Here is a 19,829-nt window from a genome sequence, read left to right on the forward strand (position 1 = left end):
GTGTGTGTGTGTGTGTTTTTTTCTATGGATGGAGACATTTACAGAAATTATTCCATTATTTAAAAGGAATTAAAAAAAAAAAGACAAATACATTTTTAGAGTTTGGCCTAAAACTTTGAACATGTTCAGTCCATCTCAATATGTATATAAAAAAGAAACTTGTGTAAGTAGGCCATTTCACTACTACTCTAGGGCAAGGGGCCCATACACCCCTAAATCCAGCCTGTAAATAAGAGCCAGAAGACAGGAAGACAGTCCACAGAACAGGGTGAGGTCAAACTGGGAGAAGAAGTGGAGTATGTGTACCTCGCTGGACAACAGACTGGATCAGAGATGCAACAGTAAATAAGGCACTGTGCACAGAGGAATTATTTGTACAATGGAAACATCACTGAACATCCTCGTCATGAAACTATCATACAACAATAGTCTTCAGTCAGAGGCTTCTTCAGGGTTGCTGTAACGCACTGCTACAGGAGATTCTTCCTGCCCATGGGCATCTACAACAGTTCAGAAGATTCTTAGATAATATGAGTTACAAGAACATTTAATTTCCTGTTGGGATCAACAAAGCATTTTTGATTTGAATTATGCCACCAATAAAGCTAGCAGTAGACTGCAAAATAACGTTTTCACCCGAAATTATAATTGCCTAAGACAGATCAACAAAAGCAAAAGTAAAAGTAATCCAACAAATGAGCAAACTCTAAAGCAAAACTTTCATATTTAGAAAAGCAACTATATTTGAATACCATTCACTTATGCAGGTGAGCTTTGATTAAAAGTTTTGATTTTCGGTCCTATCTTTATTGTATTTAAATGACGTGGGTTTCATTTTGTGCATATTTGTAAAATTAAAAAAGAAAAAAAAAGTAGTATGAAAGCAGAGAGGGGACACCGAGGTCAGCTCCTTTCTACGGTTGGATTTTTTTTGAAAGAACCGGTTGGATACTCGCAGCTCTGCTCGCGACCAATCGGAAGTGAGCTTTTTTCCCGCTGGTCGGCCCCGGAGTTTGAGTTTCCCGCAAGCTTTTTTATTCGACTTGAATGAAATGATTCGCTTTCCAGGATGAAAATGAGCAATTTTTCCCTTTAACCACACAAGAGGACATTCGACAGGTAAACACAGAGAAGCGACCCTCTATGACAGTGTCAGTCCGAAGCTGTTTGCTAGGATGAGGTTTTTTTAGCGGACATTTGTTCAGGCCGGGCTTCCATTTTAGCAAGCCGACTATCTATGCTAACGTTAAGCTAGCAGTTTGGCTTGGCTTCTATGGTACGCTCAAGTTAGCCACGGTTAGCTTTCTTGCAACAAGCTGTCATGGCGCCTACAATTAAGAATGACTTTGAAATAATGGCTAAGCAACTTAAACACATTAACCTTCTCCCCGTTACTATTTCCGTTCTTTGTCAAGGAGTTGTTTGAGTCCTTTTGCTAATAAGTTTGTCATTTAGCATTTTGGAGGCGGCTTTGTCTATTTGCTGGAGTCCGGTGTAATGGCTGACTACTGATGACAAGAGATGCGGCTCAACGGGGAATTTCTCGGTTGCTTGAATCCATGAGATTTCCAGCATCGCTCCTTTTTCTCCAGGTTATAGTCGGAGCCTCTCTTGCATGACATGACAGCTGAAGTTCCTGTTTCTTGCTAGCCGGTAAAAAGCGGGTGTTTTGACGCCGAGTATAGTATTTTAGCCGTGTTCTTGTGCTGCTACTGGCAATGTTACCCCCATTATTCGCCAATGTTGATTCCATTATTAAGTCCAACTGAAACGCGTTGACTTTCAGCAATTATTCGGCCTCCGGTTCGCTTCGCTCCTGCTTGTCAGCTGCTTTAGTTTCCGCGGCTTTTGCAACGATTGTTAGTGGCAGTTTTCACCACCCACTCACTGGGGCTTTTGCCGAACACGGGGGAGCCTTCGCCCTGCTTGGCCCCGGTCTGCAGCTAGCACCATAGCCGCTCTTCTTCCAAGGGAACCCGGTAATGTCGTGGTGAGAGAATTTCCGGCTACTCGGTGTCCTTATTTGATGTTAAAAATGGATATATTGAACAATAACTGGAGTAGACCTCGTCAGTTGTGCTTTTTCACTTATTTATTATGTTAATAATGTAGGTTTTAACGTTCTAAATATGCCGTTTGCGTACATTATGTGTAAAAACCATATCAGTTTACTGTAAAATTTCCCAAACGCCGTTGCTTAGAGATGAATTTACTGTTGCAGTGAACTCTCAGGGTGACCCTATGCTGAGAGGGGCCTTAAATAAAATTGAATTTTAGGGGCCCACACACACAGTTAAGCCCTCCAGGCAGCACACCGCCACTGAACCCCCTTTTTTTATATTGTCCATGCTTGATCATTTTCCTGTTCTGAACTTTACAACGTGTCTACAGTTTAACTAAAGAGCCAGTTACGTATTAAATTGGATCATGCAGGCAGCTTCTGGACCACATCTGGCAATTCAGATGTTCTGGATGGTGGAAAAGCAAATCTGAAGATGAAAAGAGAAAACAACGTTCATTTTGAATGTTTTTTTTTCCCTATTTGGGTAGCTGTGTAGCACTCAAAAAATGTTTGGAATTAAATTTTCAATGTTATGTCTGGTAGTTGTGAATACACACCTTGCGTGCAAATAAGACACTGCCGGTTTGTCTTGTTTCAGCTTTGGGCAAAATATCCTCACAGCTGACATAAATGATGCTAAAGGTTACAGAGTGTGCTGGAGAGGACAGTGTGGTGCAGCACAGTCATTAAAAAAAGAGGGAATTGCTCACTGAATGTTTCAGGCTTCTTTGTTTTGATTATTTTTACAGTTCCACCTTAAAAAAGCAGCCATTTTAAAGAGGATCTGCCAATCAGGCATCATGTCTGATCAAAGAAGAATTAGCCTGTTGTGTTTGAAAGGGCCAATATTATGGAAAATTAAATTTTTGAGCTTTACATCATGTTTATAATGTTATTCCCTCATCAAAAACATACCTTGAGTGTTACCTGGATTCTTTCATGCTTGTTTGAGAAATCCTTTAATCTCCTATGGCATCCATTAAGCTGGACCTAGCTCTGCCTTCGAGGACAAAGCTCCTCCTCCATGCTGCAGTTTCCAAACTTCCGCACTTTGGCCTCACAGAGCTGCCCTCCCCTGCGACTCCCCCGCTCTGCTCCTTCAGACTAGCCAGGAGCAATTAGCAAACACCTGGTGGAACTATACATCTGTTGGCAATGTTGGTGAAAACGTTATTAAAGAGTTAATAGAGGAGCCATGTTGTGAGGACTTCCTGAAGGCGGAGTTTCAGAAAGAGCAGCAGTTTTTAGAAACAGAAGCCCAATTTCAAATTGTTAATGTATATAAAATTTCTTTTAATTCATATTTAATATATTTTTAAAATGACGGAAGTTAACATAGTTACATGGTTGTACTATATAATGATTTGATGTGGCTGGAAAATACATGATTCTGGCCCTTTAACTGGTGTGTATGTGTGTTCCTGCTGCAGTTCGGTGAGCGTGGACGGGTCAGATGGGATGGACAGCATCGGTAGCTCCCTACCTGCAATGCCTGAACCATCCAATCCGATCAGCATGAAGCAGCCGCCCGAGTCCCTGAGCACCCTGAAGGGCCGGGCGGACATGGGCAGCGACCCGGCTCTGCTGATGGACAAAGCCGCCGCGCAGCTCGCCGCCACGCTCCAGGACGGCGTTCTCCAGAAGATGTCCGGCCACAACCACAGCCACGAGAGGCTGAAGGACCTCACCTCCCTGGTGCTGAACGGCGACCAGGACGCTCTGCCCAAGCTCTGCACCCCAGAGCCGCCCATGCTGAAAGGCGACGAGGCGCCCGCCACCAACGACGCCCACCAGCACAACCGCACGCCTCATGACGAGGCCGAGCTGAAGGCGACCGTACCGGCGGCGGCGGAGCAGCCCCCGCTGGAGCCTTCCTGTGCAGACGGGGCCGGCTTGGTCACAGCCACAGAGAGCGCTTCACCTGGTCCTGACTTGGGACAGGAAGCGAAGAAAAGGAGGGGGAGACCCAACAAACCCAAACTTATTCTGAACCGCAGCTCTGTCAGCGCCATGGAGACACCTGACCACACAGAGGTTATTGGAGAAACAGACGCGGCAAATGAGGTAGAAGGCCAAAAGGGAAAAATCTCTCTATGAAGTGTTTTATGTTGCTGGTTTAGCCGTTGATACTGCTATACAAAATGAATTGATTATTTAAATAGTAATTGATTATTTAAATAAAAGTAATAGAAAGAATACATACTCCAGTATTCTTTCTTTGCTGAAAGAATACACTCAGAGTAGAAATTAAGCCAAAACTGTACAAAAGATATATACATTTTGCAATTAAGATAAAAAAAAAAAAAGAAGCAACTTCGGTTTGTAAATATGATCTACACAAAACTCAAGTGGCAGGTTTGAATTCTTTAAAAATATACATAAGCAAAATCTGCAGAATTTGCATATTTTTACAAATCAATTTAATCATTAGAATAATCAATTACTAAAATTATCATTAGTTGCAGGTCTAGCAAAATTTCCAAATAGAAAACCAAAAAAGATGTTTAATTAAAAAAATCAAGAGGGGATGGAAATGAACAAATATACAGTATTATATGTATATTTGTTTGTATATATGTTTACTAGCTACAGTTTCACATTTACTCATCAGAAAGTTAATGTCTTTATTCCGGCCGGTTGCCAATAACCGCCAAGCTGGAGGCGTTGCCGTGACGCTGTGCTGAAGAACAGATAATGAAACCCAAAGAGCAGAGATGAGATTATGCTTATTTTCAAGACTGAGAGCCATTGAATGACTGAGCAGAGCAGCAGGCTGTTCTGTCTATAACATCTGGCCAGAACAGAAGCAGAGAGCATCTAATGGACGGTAACGGGCGTCAGTAAAGTCAGCCAGCAGTAAATATGCTTTTGTTTTTACTCCTCAGCCCACGGCCGTGTCCAAACAGCCGGAGCCGATAACAGAAGAGGGCCCTGTACCTACGCGGTTCTGCGTGGGGGATCTGGTTTGGACCAAGGTGTCGGGGTACCCATGGTGGCCCTGCATGGTGACCACAGACCCAGAACTCAACAGTCACTTCAAACAGAAACAGAAAGGTGATGACCATAAACATCGGAGCTTTATTAATAGGAGAAATAATGCCGTTGGCACATTTTGCTGTAACGTCCATCTTTTTGTGTCATCTGTAGCCTTCAACAGCAGGTTAGGCCTCCTTTACCACATCCAGTATTTTGGTGACGCTCCAGAGAGAGGCTTTGTCTTTGAGAAGAACATGGTGTCCTTCACTGGGGAGGAGCAGTATGTGGAGCTCAGCCAGAGAAACAAACCACCAGCCTCCAGCGCTGCACATAGAAAGGTTGGTTACCTTTTCCATTTTCCATCCTTATGAACAGGGAGAGCTTCGTTACTACTTGATTTTTAATTTTTTTTATTTATTCTGCAGCAACTAAACACTCCACTTTATCAAAAAATGTTATAGAACAGCCACAACCGGGGATTGATGCAGATGGACTTTTTTTTTCTTTAATTAGAGCAAAATTATTATTGAAAAATGTAAATTTTCTACTAGGACTGAAACGGTTCCTCGATTGATTCCAGTACCTCGATTGTTAAAATCCCTTGAGGAAAATTTACCTGCCTCAAAGCTTCGTTAATTTATGTTTTATTATTTAGCGCATCGTGTTCCGGCCGGAACATTATTTGCGTTGCGCGGAGCTCTCACTTCCGCCTCTGAGTTGTTGACGAAAGCTAACTGTTAGCAGCATAAGGTCCAGTTGTCAAGTTCGGCCCGTGGGGATTTTATTGATTGATGATAACATCCGGGTTTTCATCTTTTTGAGGGACCAATAAGCATCCTTAAAATGACTGGCGTGATGCTTGGAGTACGGCAGCTTTTCTCTTCCGGGAGCTGCTGGTTGAAAGTGAACGGTGAGAAGAGCGCTGCGGGAATATTTATACAGATGAGCGGATAGAGTGAACACTGCGGGCGAGTAGTTGACGCTTACAGTGTAAGTGTAGCTTTACGGACGAACCGCAGAATAAATGTCGTATCATCCTGGTCTGAACAAACGTCGTGGCGGTACATGGCTGGTAGATGAGTTTCTGAGTGTGACGAACGAAGGTGCCGTAAATATCCCCTATTGCTCCCCCCGTTCTTACATTCGTCCCCTGGTCTACCGTTCGTCTGTCCCCTGGTCTATTTCCTCCCCTCCACCCCCATCTTACGTTCGTTCGCTTGCCTGCGCCCCACCCCCACCACCTCAAGCCCCCCCACTCCAGGCGACATTTTAATTTTGGCTACTTGTTGCGTCACCACATTTGGAAATATGTAACATCCTTTTCTCCCGTTGCTTCATTGTTTTGCGACTTTACTGTTCTATTCCAGTAAAATGTTAAGTTCTGTGGTTGTGACAAAATCTGATTAAGTTCAAGAGTTTTAAATACTTTAGAGAGACTTAATATTTGAAACAAAAAACAAATCTCAAAGCGTTGGACGCTGCAGGGTTCATGTCTTGTCTGGTTTGCAGATGGCTCCCTCGGTTCCCCGTAACCTTCAGGCTCAGTGGAACATGGGCGTCATTCAGGCCAAAGAGGCTGTCGGCATGGCACCGGACCAGCGCATCGACAGCTTTGGGTTTACTTACGACAGGGACGGGCCCCATCTGAACCCTCTCATCTTGGAAAAGCTGAATATGGATCCCACTGACGAGACGCACCGAGCGACGGAACCCAGGCTGGGCCCGGACGTCCCCTCCCTGCCGGCAAGTTTATTTTTGATGACTCCAAAAAAGTTTTTCTTGAGGGGTTGACACTAATTCAGAACATGCTAAGAACAGTTGGAAATTGAATTGGGTTTAATGTGAGACGTACAAACTTTTTAAAATGATTCAATACATGTTTTATTCTCTTTGTAGAATCCCGTAGCTTTTCCTTCAGATGCACGAACTTCTGAGTCTCAGAAGAAAAAGCGACGGCCCAAAGTGGCTCAGCGTCCCGTCAAGCTAGCGAGGAAAAAGAAAGCGTCTTCAGTCAACGGTGTTGTTGTCCCCAAGAGGAGAAGGAAAGCTAAGCCGCTCACGACTACTAATGACCCAGAGGATGCCTTACCTCAGATTGCTCTTCTAGGTTAGATGAAAATAAAACGTCTTTTTTTAAATATATATATATATATATATATATATATATATATATATATATATATATATATATATATATATACACACACACAGTACAGCAGTCTGCATCCCTCAGTGTATAACAAATCTGCAAAACTATGGAATCCTCTTCAATGTTTTCACATTTGATCACATTCCAATCACATATCACTTTTATATGATAGATTAAACTAAAATTAATGCAGATTTGAGAAGTGGTAGGAAAAGAATATGTAGTTGCACTATTTTTATTATTTTTTTTGACAAATCTTGATTTAATCAAGATTCATAAAGAGTTATTTATACTTGTTCCAGACACTGTAGTTTGAAAAAGAAATTTTGTTTAGGACTGAAATGGTTAATTGTGATCAATTAGAGGAAAAATTGTCAGCTAATTCAATAATCAATGAATTGTTTATTGGAGTATAAAGACAAAAAAAAGCCCATTGCCTGCTAGTGTATTTTAAGTAATAAAATGTTAAGTTTCTTATTTTAAAAAAGGAAATTATTTGTTTGCATTTTGCCATTGTGTTTTTAATGGAAAATAAGCTTAAGTGGTTAAATGACAAATTAGCAGAATGTGACCTTTTTTCTCTCTCGATTAATCATCAGAATAATTATCTACTAAAATAATCACTAGTTGCAGCTCTAATTTTGTTTGGTTGAAATTGAAGGAAATAAAACTAAAACTGCAATAATGAATTATCATTTATTTTACTCCAACTAGTTACCGTATTTTCCGCACTGTAAGGTGCACCACATTATAAGGCGCACCTTCAATGAATGGCCTATTTTAAACCTTTTTTCATATATAAGGAGCACCGCATTATAAGGCGCATAGAATAGACGCTACAGTAGAGGCTGGGGTTACGTTATGCATCCATTAGATGGAGCTGTGATAAAGGGAACGTCAACAAAACAGTCAGATAGGTCAGTCAAACTTTATTAATCGATTACAAACCAGCGTTCTGAAAACTCCGTTCATTCCCAAAATGAATAAACGGCTGTTTTATTATTTTCCCCGAGGTAAAATCAGTGACGTGGTATTTTCGTGACACAGTTTATCTTTTAACAACAGCAAGGTGTAACATATAGTGGAGGGGAACTTTTCCTCGATTCAATAAGCATGTAAAAAAACAGTCTTATAATGTTACGGTAAATCAAACGTTGGTGCAATCACAGTATATATCCACTTCCGCACCATTGATTGGTTCATGTTAAATTCTCTGGCTGCTGCTCTGTTCCCGTGTTCTACTGTGTCACTGATCGCCTTGAGCTTAAACTCTGCATCGTAAGCGTGTCTCTTAATAGGAGCCATTTTGGGGTCTTTACACAAAACCCAGCGTGCACCGCGCACTTCTTCTGTCGGCGGCTGCTTACCGTAGTTGTGAGACCTGCTGTGGCTCAATATTGGTCCATATATAAGGCGCACCGGATTATAAGGCGCACTGTCGGCTTTTGAGAAAATTGAAGGTTTTTAGGTGCGCCTTATAGTGCGGAAAATACGGTAAACATCTTAAATCATTTTGGTTTTAGGGAGAGAGCAAAAGAAGAGGCGTAAAAGGCCGCTAGCAGACCCTGCAGCAGACAAGGATCAGCAGCCCAGAAAGAGACGAAGAACTGGCAAGAAGGAAGAAAAGCAGGTAAACACACACAGCATCACACTTTCGTAGTTGACTCTTTGTTGCGGACGATTTAGTTTAGATATCTGGTGTTTAACACAATCATGCTCACGCAAAGTTCACTTTCCCAGGCCTCGGTTTCAGAGGAGACAAACAAAAAGTGGAGAAGAAAGAAGAAAACCGACATTAAAGATCTAAAAGAACCAAGAAAGCGAACAAAGAAGTCAAAAGGTCTGATTCACTCGCACAGATGGGATTTGATCACCTAAAATAAATGAGATTTTTTTCTTCCCCCATGTTAAATATCAGTTACTGCTCGAGATATTTTGTGTGCTTTGAATTGATCCTAACCAAACTTGTGACCTGAAACAGATGAGCAGAATGTGGAAAAGCCAAAGCGGCGGAGGAAAAGAAGGCAGGATGGAGAGAACCAGGCCGGCGCCTCCAAGACTCCAAAGAAGAGACGCTCCTCTCCCTGTCCTGACACTGAGGTCAGACACACACACCTGAGTGGAGAAGTCTTCACATAAGACGTCCGCAAACTATAAACATTTATGAAATTAATCTATTGTCATTCAATGAACTTAAATGAGTTCCGATGGGACTCATTTGTCAGATTACAAATACCTTTTGAAAATAACCTTAAACATTTCATTAAATTCACATTTCTGATAAAAGTGTATTTATTATTGGTTTGATACATTAGTGTGATCTTAAATGATTTCATTGGCTGAAAGCAGAAAAATAATCATTGACACAAATAAAATGTTGGAAAGATCAGGATGTTTGGAATTAACTTGGTGAAATGAATTACTTAAACAAAACTAGATAATACAATTTATTTAATCTATATAATAAGTTTCACTTTTTGAAGTGAGGGACCAAAAACATTGAATTTTTTCATAATTAAAATTTTTTTATGACATAGCTGCATTTAATGTTCAGTTTGCTTAGATATTTTCCATGTAATAAATCTTCCTTTGAATGTGTTTTACATATAGCTTGTATTTACACATGAAACATGTTAATCTTTTAAATCATATGTATAAAGTTGACAATCTGATGGGAAATCTTTGTAAGTTTTCGCCTAATTTGTTATAAAGCAAAGATTTTGGTTGTTAAAGCATAACTCACCTCCCTGTGATGCAAAACTCCGCCTTTGGCAAATGTTGGAGAAAAACGAAAATCCACCAAAGTGGGTGGAGCCAAGGGACACGCTGCGACCAATAGGAATATTCAACTGCACTGCTCTGCCTAAGGAGGGCAGCACTGAGACGGTTTTAGGCAAAATCAGGCAGAACTAATCAAATTTACTCACAAGTGTCCAAATGAACACAGAAACAGAGATAATATACTTAGACATAAAAGTTTATTTGTTACTTTAAGAAATTACAATCATAGGAAATGACTCTAATGTTGAGCCTCATTTCATTGGTTTCCTGCATGTTGTTTCAGGGTTCTGCAAGTGAAGAACGTCCCGATTCTCCAAGCGACAGCCTAGACGGGACAAAGAAAGGCGAAAGGAAAAAAGAGTTTGTCTGTCAGGTAGTGCTTTAGCGATTTATCCACTCTTTGTTTGTCTTCACACCTTCTTGTCTTCACGCCTATGAATATTTTTTCCCTCCATCCAAACGCTGGACACACTGTGTGTTTTCTCCAGGTGTGTGAAGTGGCCGGTGAGGACCTGGTGGCATGTGAAGGCCAGTGCTGCGGCATGTTCCACCTGCACTGTCTGGGTGGAACCCTGAAACCCGACGACAAGCTGCTATGTCAAGAGTGCAGCATGGGTATGAGGAGAAGATGCCACAAAACCACAATTCTTTAGTTTGACGTTTCCCTGGAAACGTCCCCACTAGGTGGACGTAGAGCAGCAGTTTTATTTTAGAGATAGGGGTGCAAGATTAAGGTGTTAAATTAGTCAAGTTTGTTTAAGTCATATTTGATATATATATATGTAGAATTTTTATAACAATTGACATAGTTATTTGATTATGCTATAAAATGGCTTTTTGTGCCTGAAAAACACATGATACTGTCCCTTTATGTGTGGACAGAAAAGCAAAATAAAATGTTGTTCCAGACTTTTACCTTTATGTCCTTGAAAATGTGGTAAAGTGGAATTTTGGCCAGGGATCTGTAGGAACCCAAACAGTTTGCTTGTTGCTGCAGCAACCGTGGTTCTCCCTCCTCGTAGCCATTGAGCCCGCCTCTTCCCTCCTCAGGACTCCACTCGTGTTTCATCTGCAAGCAGTCTGAGGCCGAGGTGCGGCGCTGCCACGTCCCCCACTGCGGCAAGTTTTACCACGAGGGCTGCGTCCGCCTCAACCCGCTCACCGTGTTCGACAACAAGGGCTTCCGCTGCCCGCTCCACACCTGCCTCAGCTGCCACTACGGCTGCCGCACCAAGCAGAAGGCTACCAAAGGTCAGGCCCGTCGATCAGGTTGGTTTTCAGGTTTTCAGCAGCCGCTGGTCTAACCTGCCGCACGCGGCGCTCTCTGTGCCGCAGGACGGCTGATGCGCTGCCTGCGATGCCCCGTGGCGTACCACGTGGGCGACCTGTGCGTTGCCGCCGGGAGCGAGACGATCACAAACACGGCCATCATTTGCACCAACCACTTTAACGCCAAGAAGGGCTACAGCCACCACAGCCACGTCAACGTCAGCTGGTGCTTCGTTTGCTCCAAAGGTCAGAGAGGGTCTTTATGAGAGGGTTCTTCTGAATCCCATTTTAACCATGTTTATTACCCCATAAAGTATGTAGTTATGGTGGGAACAAATCAATGACCACACTAGGAGATATAAATATCAAAACAAAATTGTATCAGATTCTTTTTCCAATTTTAATCTTTTTTGTTCTCGTCACTTTTTTTTCTGAAAAAGAAATTTTGATTTACAGAAAATATGTTTAAAAAGTTTTTTTTATTTCAGTAATCCCTTCTATGAGAATTATATCAGCCTATGAGAATTATTGTCTAATTCTGATAATATAGACAGAATATTAGCATAACAAAGATGTGATTTTACCAGATAAAAACATCATAAAATTATGAGAACAAAAAGCTTTTTTTTAATAAGAAAAAAGGTTGGATAATTTTTCTCATAAGTTCTCATAAAATCTTCTGATATTATGACTTTATTCTTGTAATGTAGTTTATTCTCGTTTTACTACGACTGTTGTAATATTGTTATATTCTGTCGTAGAATAGATTCTGCGAAACAAGATGGCGGCTCTCTGTGTGCGGACATCACTCTAAACTGTGGAAACACAAGGAGTGCATTTTCCAAAATTTAAATCTTCAAAAACCAAAAATTTGAAAATCAATTTATGGCCCAGCCAAAGCCAGGGGTCAACATTTCCTGTTGTTCTGTTTCACCAACGGAACCTCAGATGGTTTTACGAGGCGTTAAAAAGTCTTTGTCCCTCATTTTGTTTTCTTTCTTTCTTTTTTTTTTTTTTTTTTGTAACTCAGACATTTTATTTTTAGCATTACAGAAAATCTCCCTTTTAAAAATGTTTAAGTTGAACATGAAATTATTTGTCACATAAAACGCTTCTAAAGCTTGTGCACGCTTCCATAATGTTCAGGACCTTTTTGGTCATTTTGAATCAAATGTTTGTTCGCTGGCCTTCCAAATTTCCTCCGTTTTCCCTGCATGTCTTGTGGAAAACAAACCCAGATGTTTGGACTCCATAACTAATAAATGTTCTCACCTGAGGTGGAGCGTTTCTCCCCCTCTGAGCCTCTGAGTTGTGACTTTGTGATTGTTGCTCCTCTTCGTTTGCCTTTGAAAGTACATTTTGGTCTGAAGATGAGATGTCTGCCATAAAATCTTATAAAATCTATTCAAGTGTTTGTAACAGGATAACATGTAAAAATGTAGGAGTATTTCTGAAGGGCGCTGTATGTTCTAAAAGCACTACAATTTGGATTATTGTTTTGGCGAAGGCGTCATCTTTAAGGACTAGTCGGCGGGTGAAGAGTAACGTGTTGAGTTTTCGTTCTGCTCTAACTGCGGCTCCATGTCCGGCAGGAGGACAGCTGCTGTGCTGCGAGTCGTGCCCTGCAGCGTTCCACCCCGACTGCCTCAACATCGCCATGCCCGACGGGAGCTGGTTCTGCAACGACTGCCGAGCCGGCAAGAAACCAAAGTACAGAGACATCATATGGGTCAAGCTGGGGACGTACAGGTGGGAGGAACGGCCGAAAGCTTCCTGCTCCGGTGTGTATGGCGTAAAGACGTTAACTGCTCCCGATTCCTGTCTAGGTGGTGGCCAGCAGAGATCCACCACCCCAAAAACGTCCCCACAAACATCCAGCACCTCCGGCACGAGATCGGAGAGTTCCCGGTCTTCTTCTTCGGCTCCAAGGATTACTTCTGGACTCACCAGGGCCGAGTGTTTCCCTACATGGAAGGAGACAGAGGCAGCAAGTACCAGAAGAACGGGATAGGCAAAGTCTTTAAGAACGGTAAAAACCTGCAGTTTAGTTGGTTTGTGATGTTTGTTTTTTAGGGATGCTTCCGATACGCATATCTGAAGCTTAGTACCAGCAGGTACCGACCCGATACCGAAAACAGCTGGATTGACTTAAAACGTTTCTCTTTTTTTTTTTTTTTTTTTAAAACAGACATAAATGTACTAAATTACAATAATTTACTAACTACACAAGTACAACTCATTGAAATACACCGACAGCTCTACTAGCTTGGTCAAACATGTATAAAAAACTTTAATTTGTTCAATTTGTGTAATTAGGAGTTGAACAGCCAATGGAAAATAAGTATTATAGTTAAACTGACAAAAACAACAGGCTGACTGCCTTGGTCAGACATGTAAAAATAAACTGCAACAAACTTTCAAATGGCTCAGAAAGAGCAATTAGGAATTCTAAAAATAAAGTAGATGATAAAACAGGACATTGCTTAAGCATAGAATTAGACTGAATAGATCTGTCCTTATGGATCAGGAACATTGTCACATATACATGATTTAGAATTGCATCAATATTGTGACAGATACAAATGATAATATCCACTTGGTGCATCTCTAGGATTTTTCCCCCTTTAAATCTAAAAAAATAAACAACCTTTTCTTCTACCGTGTTCCTGAAGACTTGTAGACTAACTCAGAGTGTTTGTGTTGTTTGGTCTTCAGCTCTGTTGGAGGCCGAGGCTCGATTTAAGGAGATCAAGATAAAACGGGAAGCCAAGGAAGCTCAGGAAAACAGCCGGAAGCCGCCTCCGTACAAATTCATCAAGGTGGGAACCGCTCCAGACCCCCTCTGTGTTTCTGAGCTCCGTTCTCACCGTCCCCTCAGGGCGCGGCTGCGTTGCGGCATTCGGTTTGGACGTCTTCGTGCGTTTCTGCCTGCAGGTCAACAAACCTTTCGGCAAGGTCCAGGTCTACACCGCCGACATCTCCGAGATCCCCAAGTGCAACTGCAAGCCGGCCGACGAGCGCCCGTGCGGCTTCGAGTCGGAGTGCCTGAACCGCATGCTGCAGTACGAGTGTCACCCCCAGGTGTGTCCCAGCGGGGAGCGCTGCTGCAACCAGGACTTCACCAAGCGCCTTTATCCAGACACCAAGATCATCAAGACCCCAGGCAAGGGCTGGGGGCTGATCGCCCTGAGAGACATCAAGAAGGTGAGGAGATCATTCTGCCAGTACCCGAATGTGAAACCGATCTTATCCACCTCTTTAAAAATCATCTGACTGACAGACCCGCCCACCAGGCAGTTAACAGTCGCTCCTCTGTTACCAACTTATCAGTCCCTTCATGTTTTGTTTTTGTAATTGCTGCGGTCTAAAATTGCAAATTCTTGCAGCGTCTTTTTCAAACAGTAGCTAATTTTGTTTAAGCTTTATTTTTGCCATAACATGGTCTCACTAAAAAATAGAAATTGCTGCACATAAACTTCCCGTCCTGTCTCCTTTTTCGTATCCAATCCCTCCTTACCTGAGAAGAGTCTGCATCAGTTCTCCTCCTTTGTTATTTGTTTTTTTTTAAAAGGTCACCGTTTAGTGTCACACATTTTTCATCTTGCAGGTTTCAGCTTTCAAGAGACATTGTGAAACAATAATCTCAAATCAATTCAAAATTCAAAAATACTTTATTGATCCCAAGAGTAAATTTCATGTTCTAACTCACTTTCAAATTCTTCAGTTATTGTAGATAGTCATGGCTGTTGGCGGGAAAGATTGCTTGTAGTGGTCTGTGTTACAGCGAGTTTGACGAAGCCTCTGACTGAAGACGCTCCATTTTTCCAAAAAAAGTTTCAAATAAATGGTTAAAATCACAGTTAAATTAAAAGGAGGCCAAAGGGATTGGTTAAAAATCGAGCCAAGTTGCAGTGATTGGTCAGAAAAGAAGAAAATACAGGTAACGTTAAGGTGATTGGTCAGATTTGTATGGAAGTTGTGATGTCTGGTGAAAATTGCAAGTTCGTGCAAAATTTGGAAATGGTGAATTAGCGATCCCAACATTTCAGGCAACAAAAAAATCTTCCAGCCAAGATGAGAATCGGCAGGCGGTGGTTAAATGTGCCCAACTTAGAACACTTTTTAATTTTTTTTTTTAGCTCTTTCTTTCAACTTCTCAAGTTTGATTGCAATGGACTAAAAGAAAGGGGGGAGAACAAAAAAGAACACAGTCCGGTCTCTCCAAAATAAAAGCGTGGGTATGTTTCCCCAACAGGGTGAGTTTGTGAACGAGTACATCGGGGAGCTGATCGATGAGGAGGAGTGCAGGGCCAGGATCAAGTACGCCCACGAAAACAACATCACCGACTTCTACATGCTCACCATCGACAAGGTGATTAGTGGGGAACCGCCCAGTTCTGGTTCTGGAGGCTCGGTGAGCCCAGCCCAGACTCCTTCTGCTCTGCAGTGAACCAGGGGCGCTGTTCCTACGCAGCAGCGCCCCCCCTCTGCTGGGAGCTACAGGAACTGTATTGCATTGGGAGTGTTGCGCGGCAGACGACTGTAACATTACAGTAGTCGATACTACAAACCGTTAATGACTAAACCTGGTGGTTAGATCTGCGCTAATGACAATAGGAGTGTAACTTGTGATTTTATTTTTATTTTTTTCCCCCCCTCGGTTTGGGCTTTTTAAAGGACCGAATCATTGACGCAGGCCCAAAAGGAAACTACTCCCGCTTCATGAACCACAGCTGCCAGCCTAACTGTGAGACTCAGAAGTGGACTGTGAACGGAGACACCCGCGTTGGCCTGTTCGCAGTCTGCGACGTACCGGCAGGTCGGACGAGTTCGCAGTAAATGTAGACTGTACCTTTCTGTTTTCCTCCTCTCTCATTGCTTGGCTTAAACGTTTCCCCCCCCCTAACGCAGGAACAGAGCTGACCTTTAACTACAACCTGGACTGCCTCGGCAACGAGAAAACCATCTGCCGCTGCGGCGCTCCCAACTGCAGCGGCTTCCTCGGGGATCGGCCCAAGGTGAGCCTCAGAGTTTGCAGCGTGTGGAGGAGAAGCCTGTTCATGAGGTGAAGCGGCCTCAACTCCTCTGTGTCTGCCCTCCAGAACTCAAACGGCCACACGGAGCCAAAGGGAAAGCGCTTTAAGAGGAAGTACAGGAGGAGGAAAAGCGAGGGAAAGAAGAAGTCCGAAGACGAGTGTTTTCGCTGTGGAGACGGAGGGCAGCTGGTGCTCTGCGACAAGAAGAACTGCACCAAAGCTTACCACCTGTCCTGCCTGAACCTCACCAAACGACCATTTGGTGAGCAGAGAACAGATGGAGAATTCTTTTTCCAACATAATATGAGATGGATGTATATTAGATTGGCATTTATATACTTTGAACATTTTACACATAAAGGGCAAAAATAACAGTGGGCATGAGAGAAACTATGAACTATTAATAATAAAAAGGATTAAAAACTAACAAAAAATGTCTCCCATTTTCATGGGGCAGTGGCTCAGTCTGTGGGTGTTTTGGGAACATTGCTGCCATCTAGTGGCGTGTTTGCTGTGCTCAGTTGGCTTTAGTGGGACTGATTTAGTTTCAGATAAGTGTGTGATCTCACATGTTTCAGTCAGGGAAACAAACATCTGCTGAGAACGATCTGTTATTGTGAACTGAGTCTTTTTAAAGGCGCAGTATTGTGTAAAATTGACTTTTTTCATCTTTCCGTCGTGTTATGATTTTATTCCCTCATGAGAAACAAACCTGGAGTGTTGCTCTGATTCTTTCACAAAGAGCAGGAGTCTTTAAAGGGACAGAGGCCCAATGTCAAGGTCTTAGATTACAAAGTAAAATTTCTTTTAAGTTGCATTTTAGAACAACTGAAGGCAACGAAGTTACTTGATTGCACTATAAAAAGGTAAAAACATAGTACTGTCCCTTTAAGGGAGACATGGTTCAACTCTACTTTGTGTTGGTTTATCACGTCACATCTCCCTAAAATGCATTAAAGTTTTCATCTGTAACATGATAGAATATGAAGACATTTATGACGTATAAATATGAACATGTGAAATATTGAGGCTCTGTCTTTTCCTCTCCTGCGCCCCCTGCAGGCCGCTGGGACTGCCCCTGGCATCACTGTGACGTCTGCGGGAAAAACTCGGAGGCCTTCTGCCAGCTCTGCCCCAACTCCTTCTGCAGGGCCCACCAGGAGGGGGCGCTGCGCCCCGGGGCCGCGGCGGGAGAGCTCTGCTGCGGCGAGCACGACGACGCGGAGAGAGGAGCCGGCCAGGCCCGGACTGCCGGCTCGGAGTCCGCCGCCGCCGCCGGCCGCTCCAAAGGCTGCAGGAAGGCGGACGGAGCAGAGAGCAGAACCAAAGGCTCTAAGAGGAAAGCACCGGAAGCCTGACCCGACCCAAAGAGGGGCCCTCCTCCACAGCAACAGTACGCCGCCACACAAACAGAGGCACCGTACGTATTCATCATCAGGGAACGGTGCTGACCTCTCACACGCTCAGCATTGACCTTTAGCCTCCTCCTTTTTTTATTTTTTTTACTTTTTGAACATTTTCAGGTTTTCTTGTACTAGTCTGCACTGAGGTGAACGTCTGTGGTAAAGCACAAAATCAGCTCGGGAAACGCCGCCGCCGGACTTTCCACCGACCGAGCTGCAGCGTCATAATCACTCACTTCTGATTAGTGTGGCCACAACTAGAATCTCAGTCCATTCATTACCGCAAACAGCAGAGCTCTAGTCATTATACATCTATGTTTGTTTATATGAGAAAAAAATTTATAAAAACGAAACGATGAATGCTGTAATAGTGTAAAATGTGAGACAGGATGCAGGTGGATAGTCTTTTTTTTTTTTTTGTAGATCTACAAATGTGCCAGATGGAAGATGGAGCAGCAGGACACTATGGATGGGCCTCTGGTCGTCTTGGTAGCCATAGATCATGTAACTGTAGACAAGTTTTAATTTTACAACCTGTTGTTTCGTTTTAGCTCACTTATTTTATTTAGATTTTGTTTTTAAATAGCAGCACTGGAAATAATAAAAAGAGAAGAAGAAAAAAGGATCCTTTCCAGAATAGCAGAGATTGTGGAAGAAAATAAAGAGAAGAAGAAGAAAACCTGTTAAACTGGTGTGAGAGGGAAACACTACAGGGAGCTCAATGAAGGAACGAGAGCAGAACCAGAACCACAGTGTCACGGCGACGACCCACGGTGCTTTAACTCGTCCTGCTTCGGTCGTTTACAGACAATACTCCCTTTGACCATCATCATCATCATTATTATCTCACATCCTGAAACTGAGGGCGTTGTTGCCGTCGTCTGCTGAGATTTCTGCTGTTGTAAAGATTTGGGTCAGAAAACCTTTTATTTTTCATTAATTATTCCTCAGGAGGTTTTTAAGTCTGACGTTCTCTCTGACTACTGTTGATATTGAAACACCGGCCCCTCGGGCTGATGTGGTTTATTAAAACTTTTTTTTTTTTATAAAAGAACAATTTCTTGATTCACTAATCAGAATTGTGAAAGCAAAGCTGTTAACTGTTCTGTGGCGTCTCATCCCGACTTTGCTTTGAGAGTTCCTGTTTCCGTGCGTCGTCCTTCAGCACGACTTTCTGCGTTTTTCACATTTTTCCTCCAGATCCCGCAGACATTTTTTTAACTGATTTTTTTCAAACCTAAAGATGAATTACATTTAGACGTTTTCAGAGGTTAAAGCGAAACTCTTCAGGTTCGGACCACAAGATTAGATCTGCTGGGAGTTTTTTCTGTATTAAATCCGGTTTTGTGTTTTGGAAAGGTTCCGGTAACGGACTGAGTCTCGGTATTCCTGGAATTCCTATCCAGTTGGTGCTCTGAGCCTTTCTGTCTTACTCCTTGTTACCTTCCGTCGCTCGTCAATCTGAACCTCTGGCCGTGCCGGATTGTTGCGGACCGTAAATCCAACGGCGTATTGGGCCCGTTGTAGATGGGCGGAGGGAAAAACCCAGTACATTTCTGCCAAAAAAAATTCATATTAATCCCGTTTTTGGGGAAAAAGGGCAATTTTTGAGTTTGAAAGTCAAATATTTACGTCTTTTGGAAACTTTCTAAAGTTGAAAATCTTCAACTTTTCTCTAGAAAGCTTGAGATTACTTTGATGAAAACTTTTTTTTTTGCAAACGTTTGACTTCAACTTCTAAAATGTACAAGTCTTTTTTTTCCCTCAAATTCCTGAGATGAATGTAGAAATTTGAGTTTTTATCTGGCAAATTTTTTCTCTTCAAACTAAGAAATTTCTCATTTTTCTTGAAAATTAGAGTTTTGGCAGAAATGTAACCTTTTTTTTTTCTTTTCCTTTTCTGTCTACAATGGCCCCAACGTGCCGTCGTAGGTCAGAGCGTCTGAAAGTTTCTTTTGTACGTTGGAGAGGATTCTGACTTTTTTTTTTTCCCAGAGCTGGTTGGAGCCTTCAGACCAGTTTCAGATCATTAAGTTTATCTTTATTTCACGTTTAATATCTCTCCAATACTTTTCAATCTTGCCGAGGTTTCTTTTTTATTTTTTACACACACACAGTGCTTCCCAGATTTAAAAGGATGCCTTTTTGAATTA

At 42.4% G+C, this 19,829-nt stretch overlaps 1 protein-coding gene across 6 annotated transcripts; it reads left to right on the top strand.

Moving 5' to 3' along the window:
* Window positions 1–464: 464 nt before the first annotated feature.
* nsd2 (nuclear receptor binding SET domain protein 2) lies at window positions 465–19,513 on the top strand. 6 transcript variants are annotated; one of them, XR_002754513.1, is made up of 23 exons: window positions 1,140–1,990; window positions 3,493–4,126; window positions 4,948–5,116; window positions 5,210–5,376; window positions 6,548–6,781; window positions 6,935–7,145; window positions 8,711–8,817; window positions 8,928–9,027; window positions 9,169–9,287; window positions 10,252–10,341; window positions 10,457–10,583; window positions 11,019–11,219; window positions 11,304–11,483; window positions 12,830–12,986; window positions 13,064–13,266; window positions 13,953–14,056; window positions 14,172–14,441; window positions 15,493–15,609; window positions 15,915–16,056; window positions 16,149–16,255; window positions 16,340–16,535; window positions 17,336–17,693; window positions 17,797–19,513. XR_002754513.1 is itself a non-coding variant. In XM_023353185.1 (22 exons), exons 2-22 carry the CDS (start codon window positions 3,521–3,523, stop codon window positions 17,629–17,631), a joined length of 3,903 nt encoding a protein of 1,300 aa, XP_023208953.1. In that variant the 5' UTR covers window positions 465–1,119; window positions 3,493–3,520; the 3' UTR covers window positions 17,632–18,006. The 6 variants fall into 6 exon arrangements, 4 of the variants coding, with proteins under 4 accessions (XP_023208953.1, XP_023208952.1, XP_023208954.1 ...); XR_002754514.1 differs by having other exon boundaries at window positions 18,100–19,513; XM_023353185.1 differs by lacking the exon at window positions 1,140–1,990 and adding an exon at window positions 465–1,119 and having other exon boundaries at window positions 17,336–18,006.
* Window positions 19,514–19,829: the final 316 nt, after the last annotated feature.

This window comes from Xiphophorus maculatus, chromosome 19 (assembly GCF_002775205.1).
Source record: "Xiphophorus maculatus strain JP 163 A chromosome 19, X_maculatus-5.0-male, whole genome shotgun sequence".
NCBI lineage: Eukaryota > Metazoa > Chordata > Actinopteri > Cyprinodontiformes > Poeciliidae > Xiphophorus > Xiphophorus maculatus.

Bases quoted from the DNA above. Each gene is read 5' to 3' on its own strand.
- nsd2 (XM_023353184.1), top strand. The intron at 9,028-9,168 runs GTCTGATTCACT...GACCTGAAACAG, and splicing joins GCGAACAAAGAAGTCAAAAG to ATGAGCAGAATGTGGAAAAG. The intron at 9,288-10,251 runs GTCAGACACACA...ATGTTGTTTCAG, and splicing joins CTCCCTGTCCTGACACTGAG to GGTTCTGCAAGTGAAGAACG.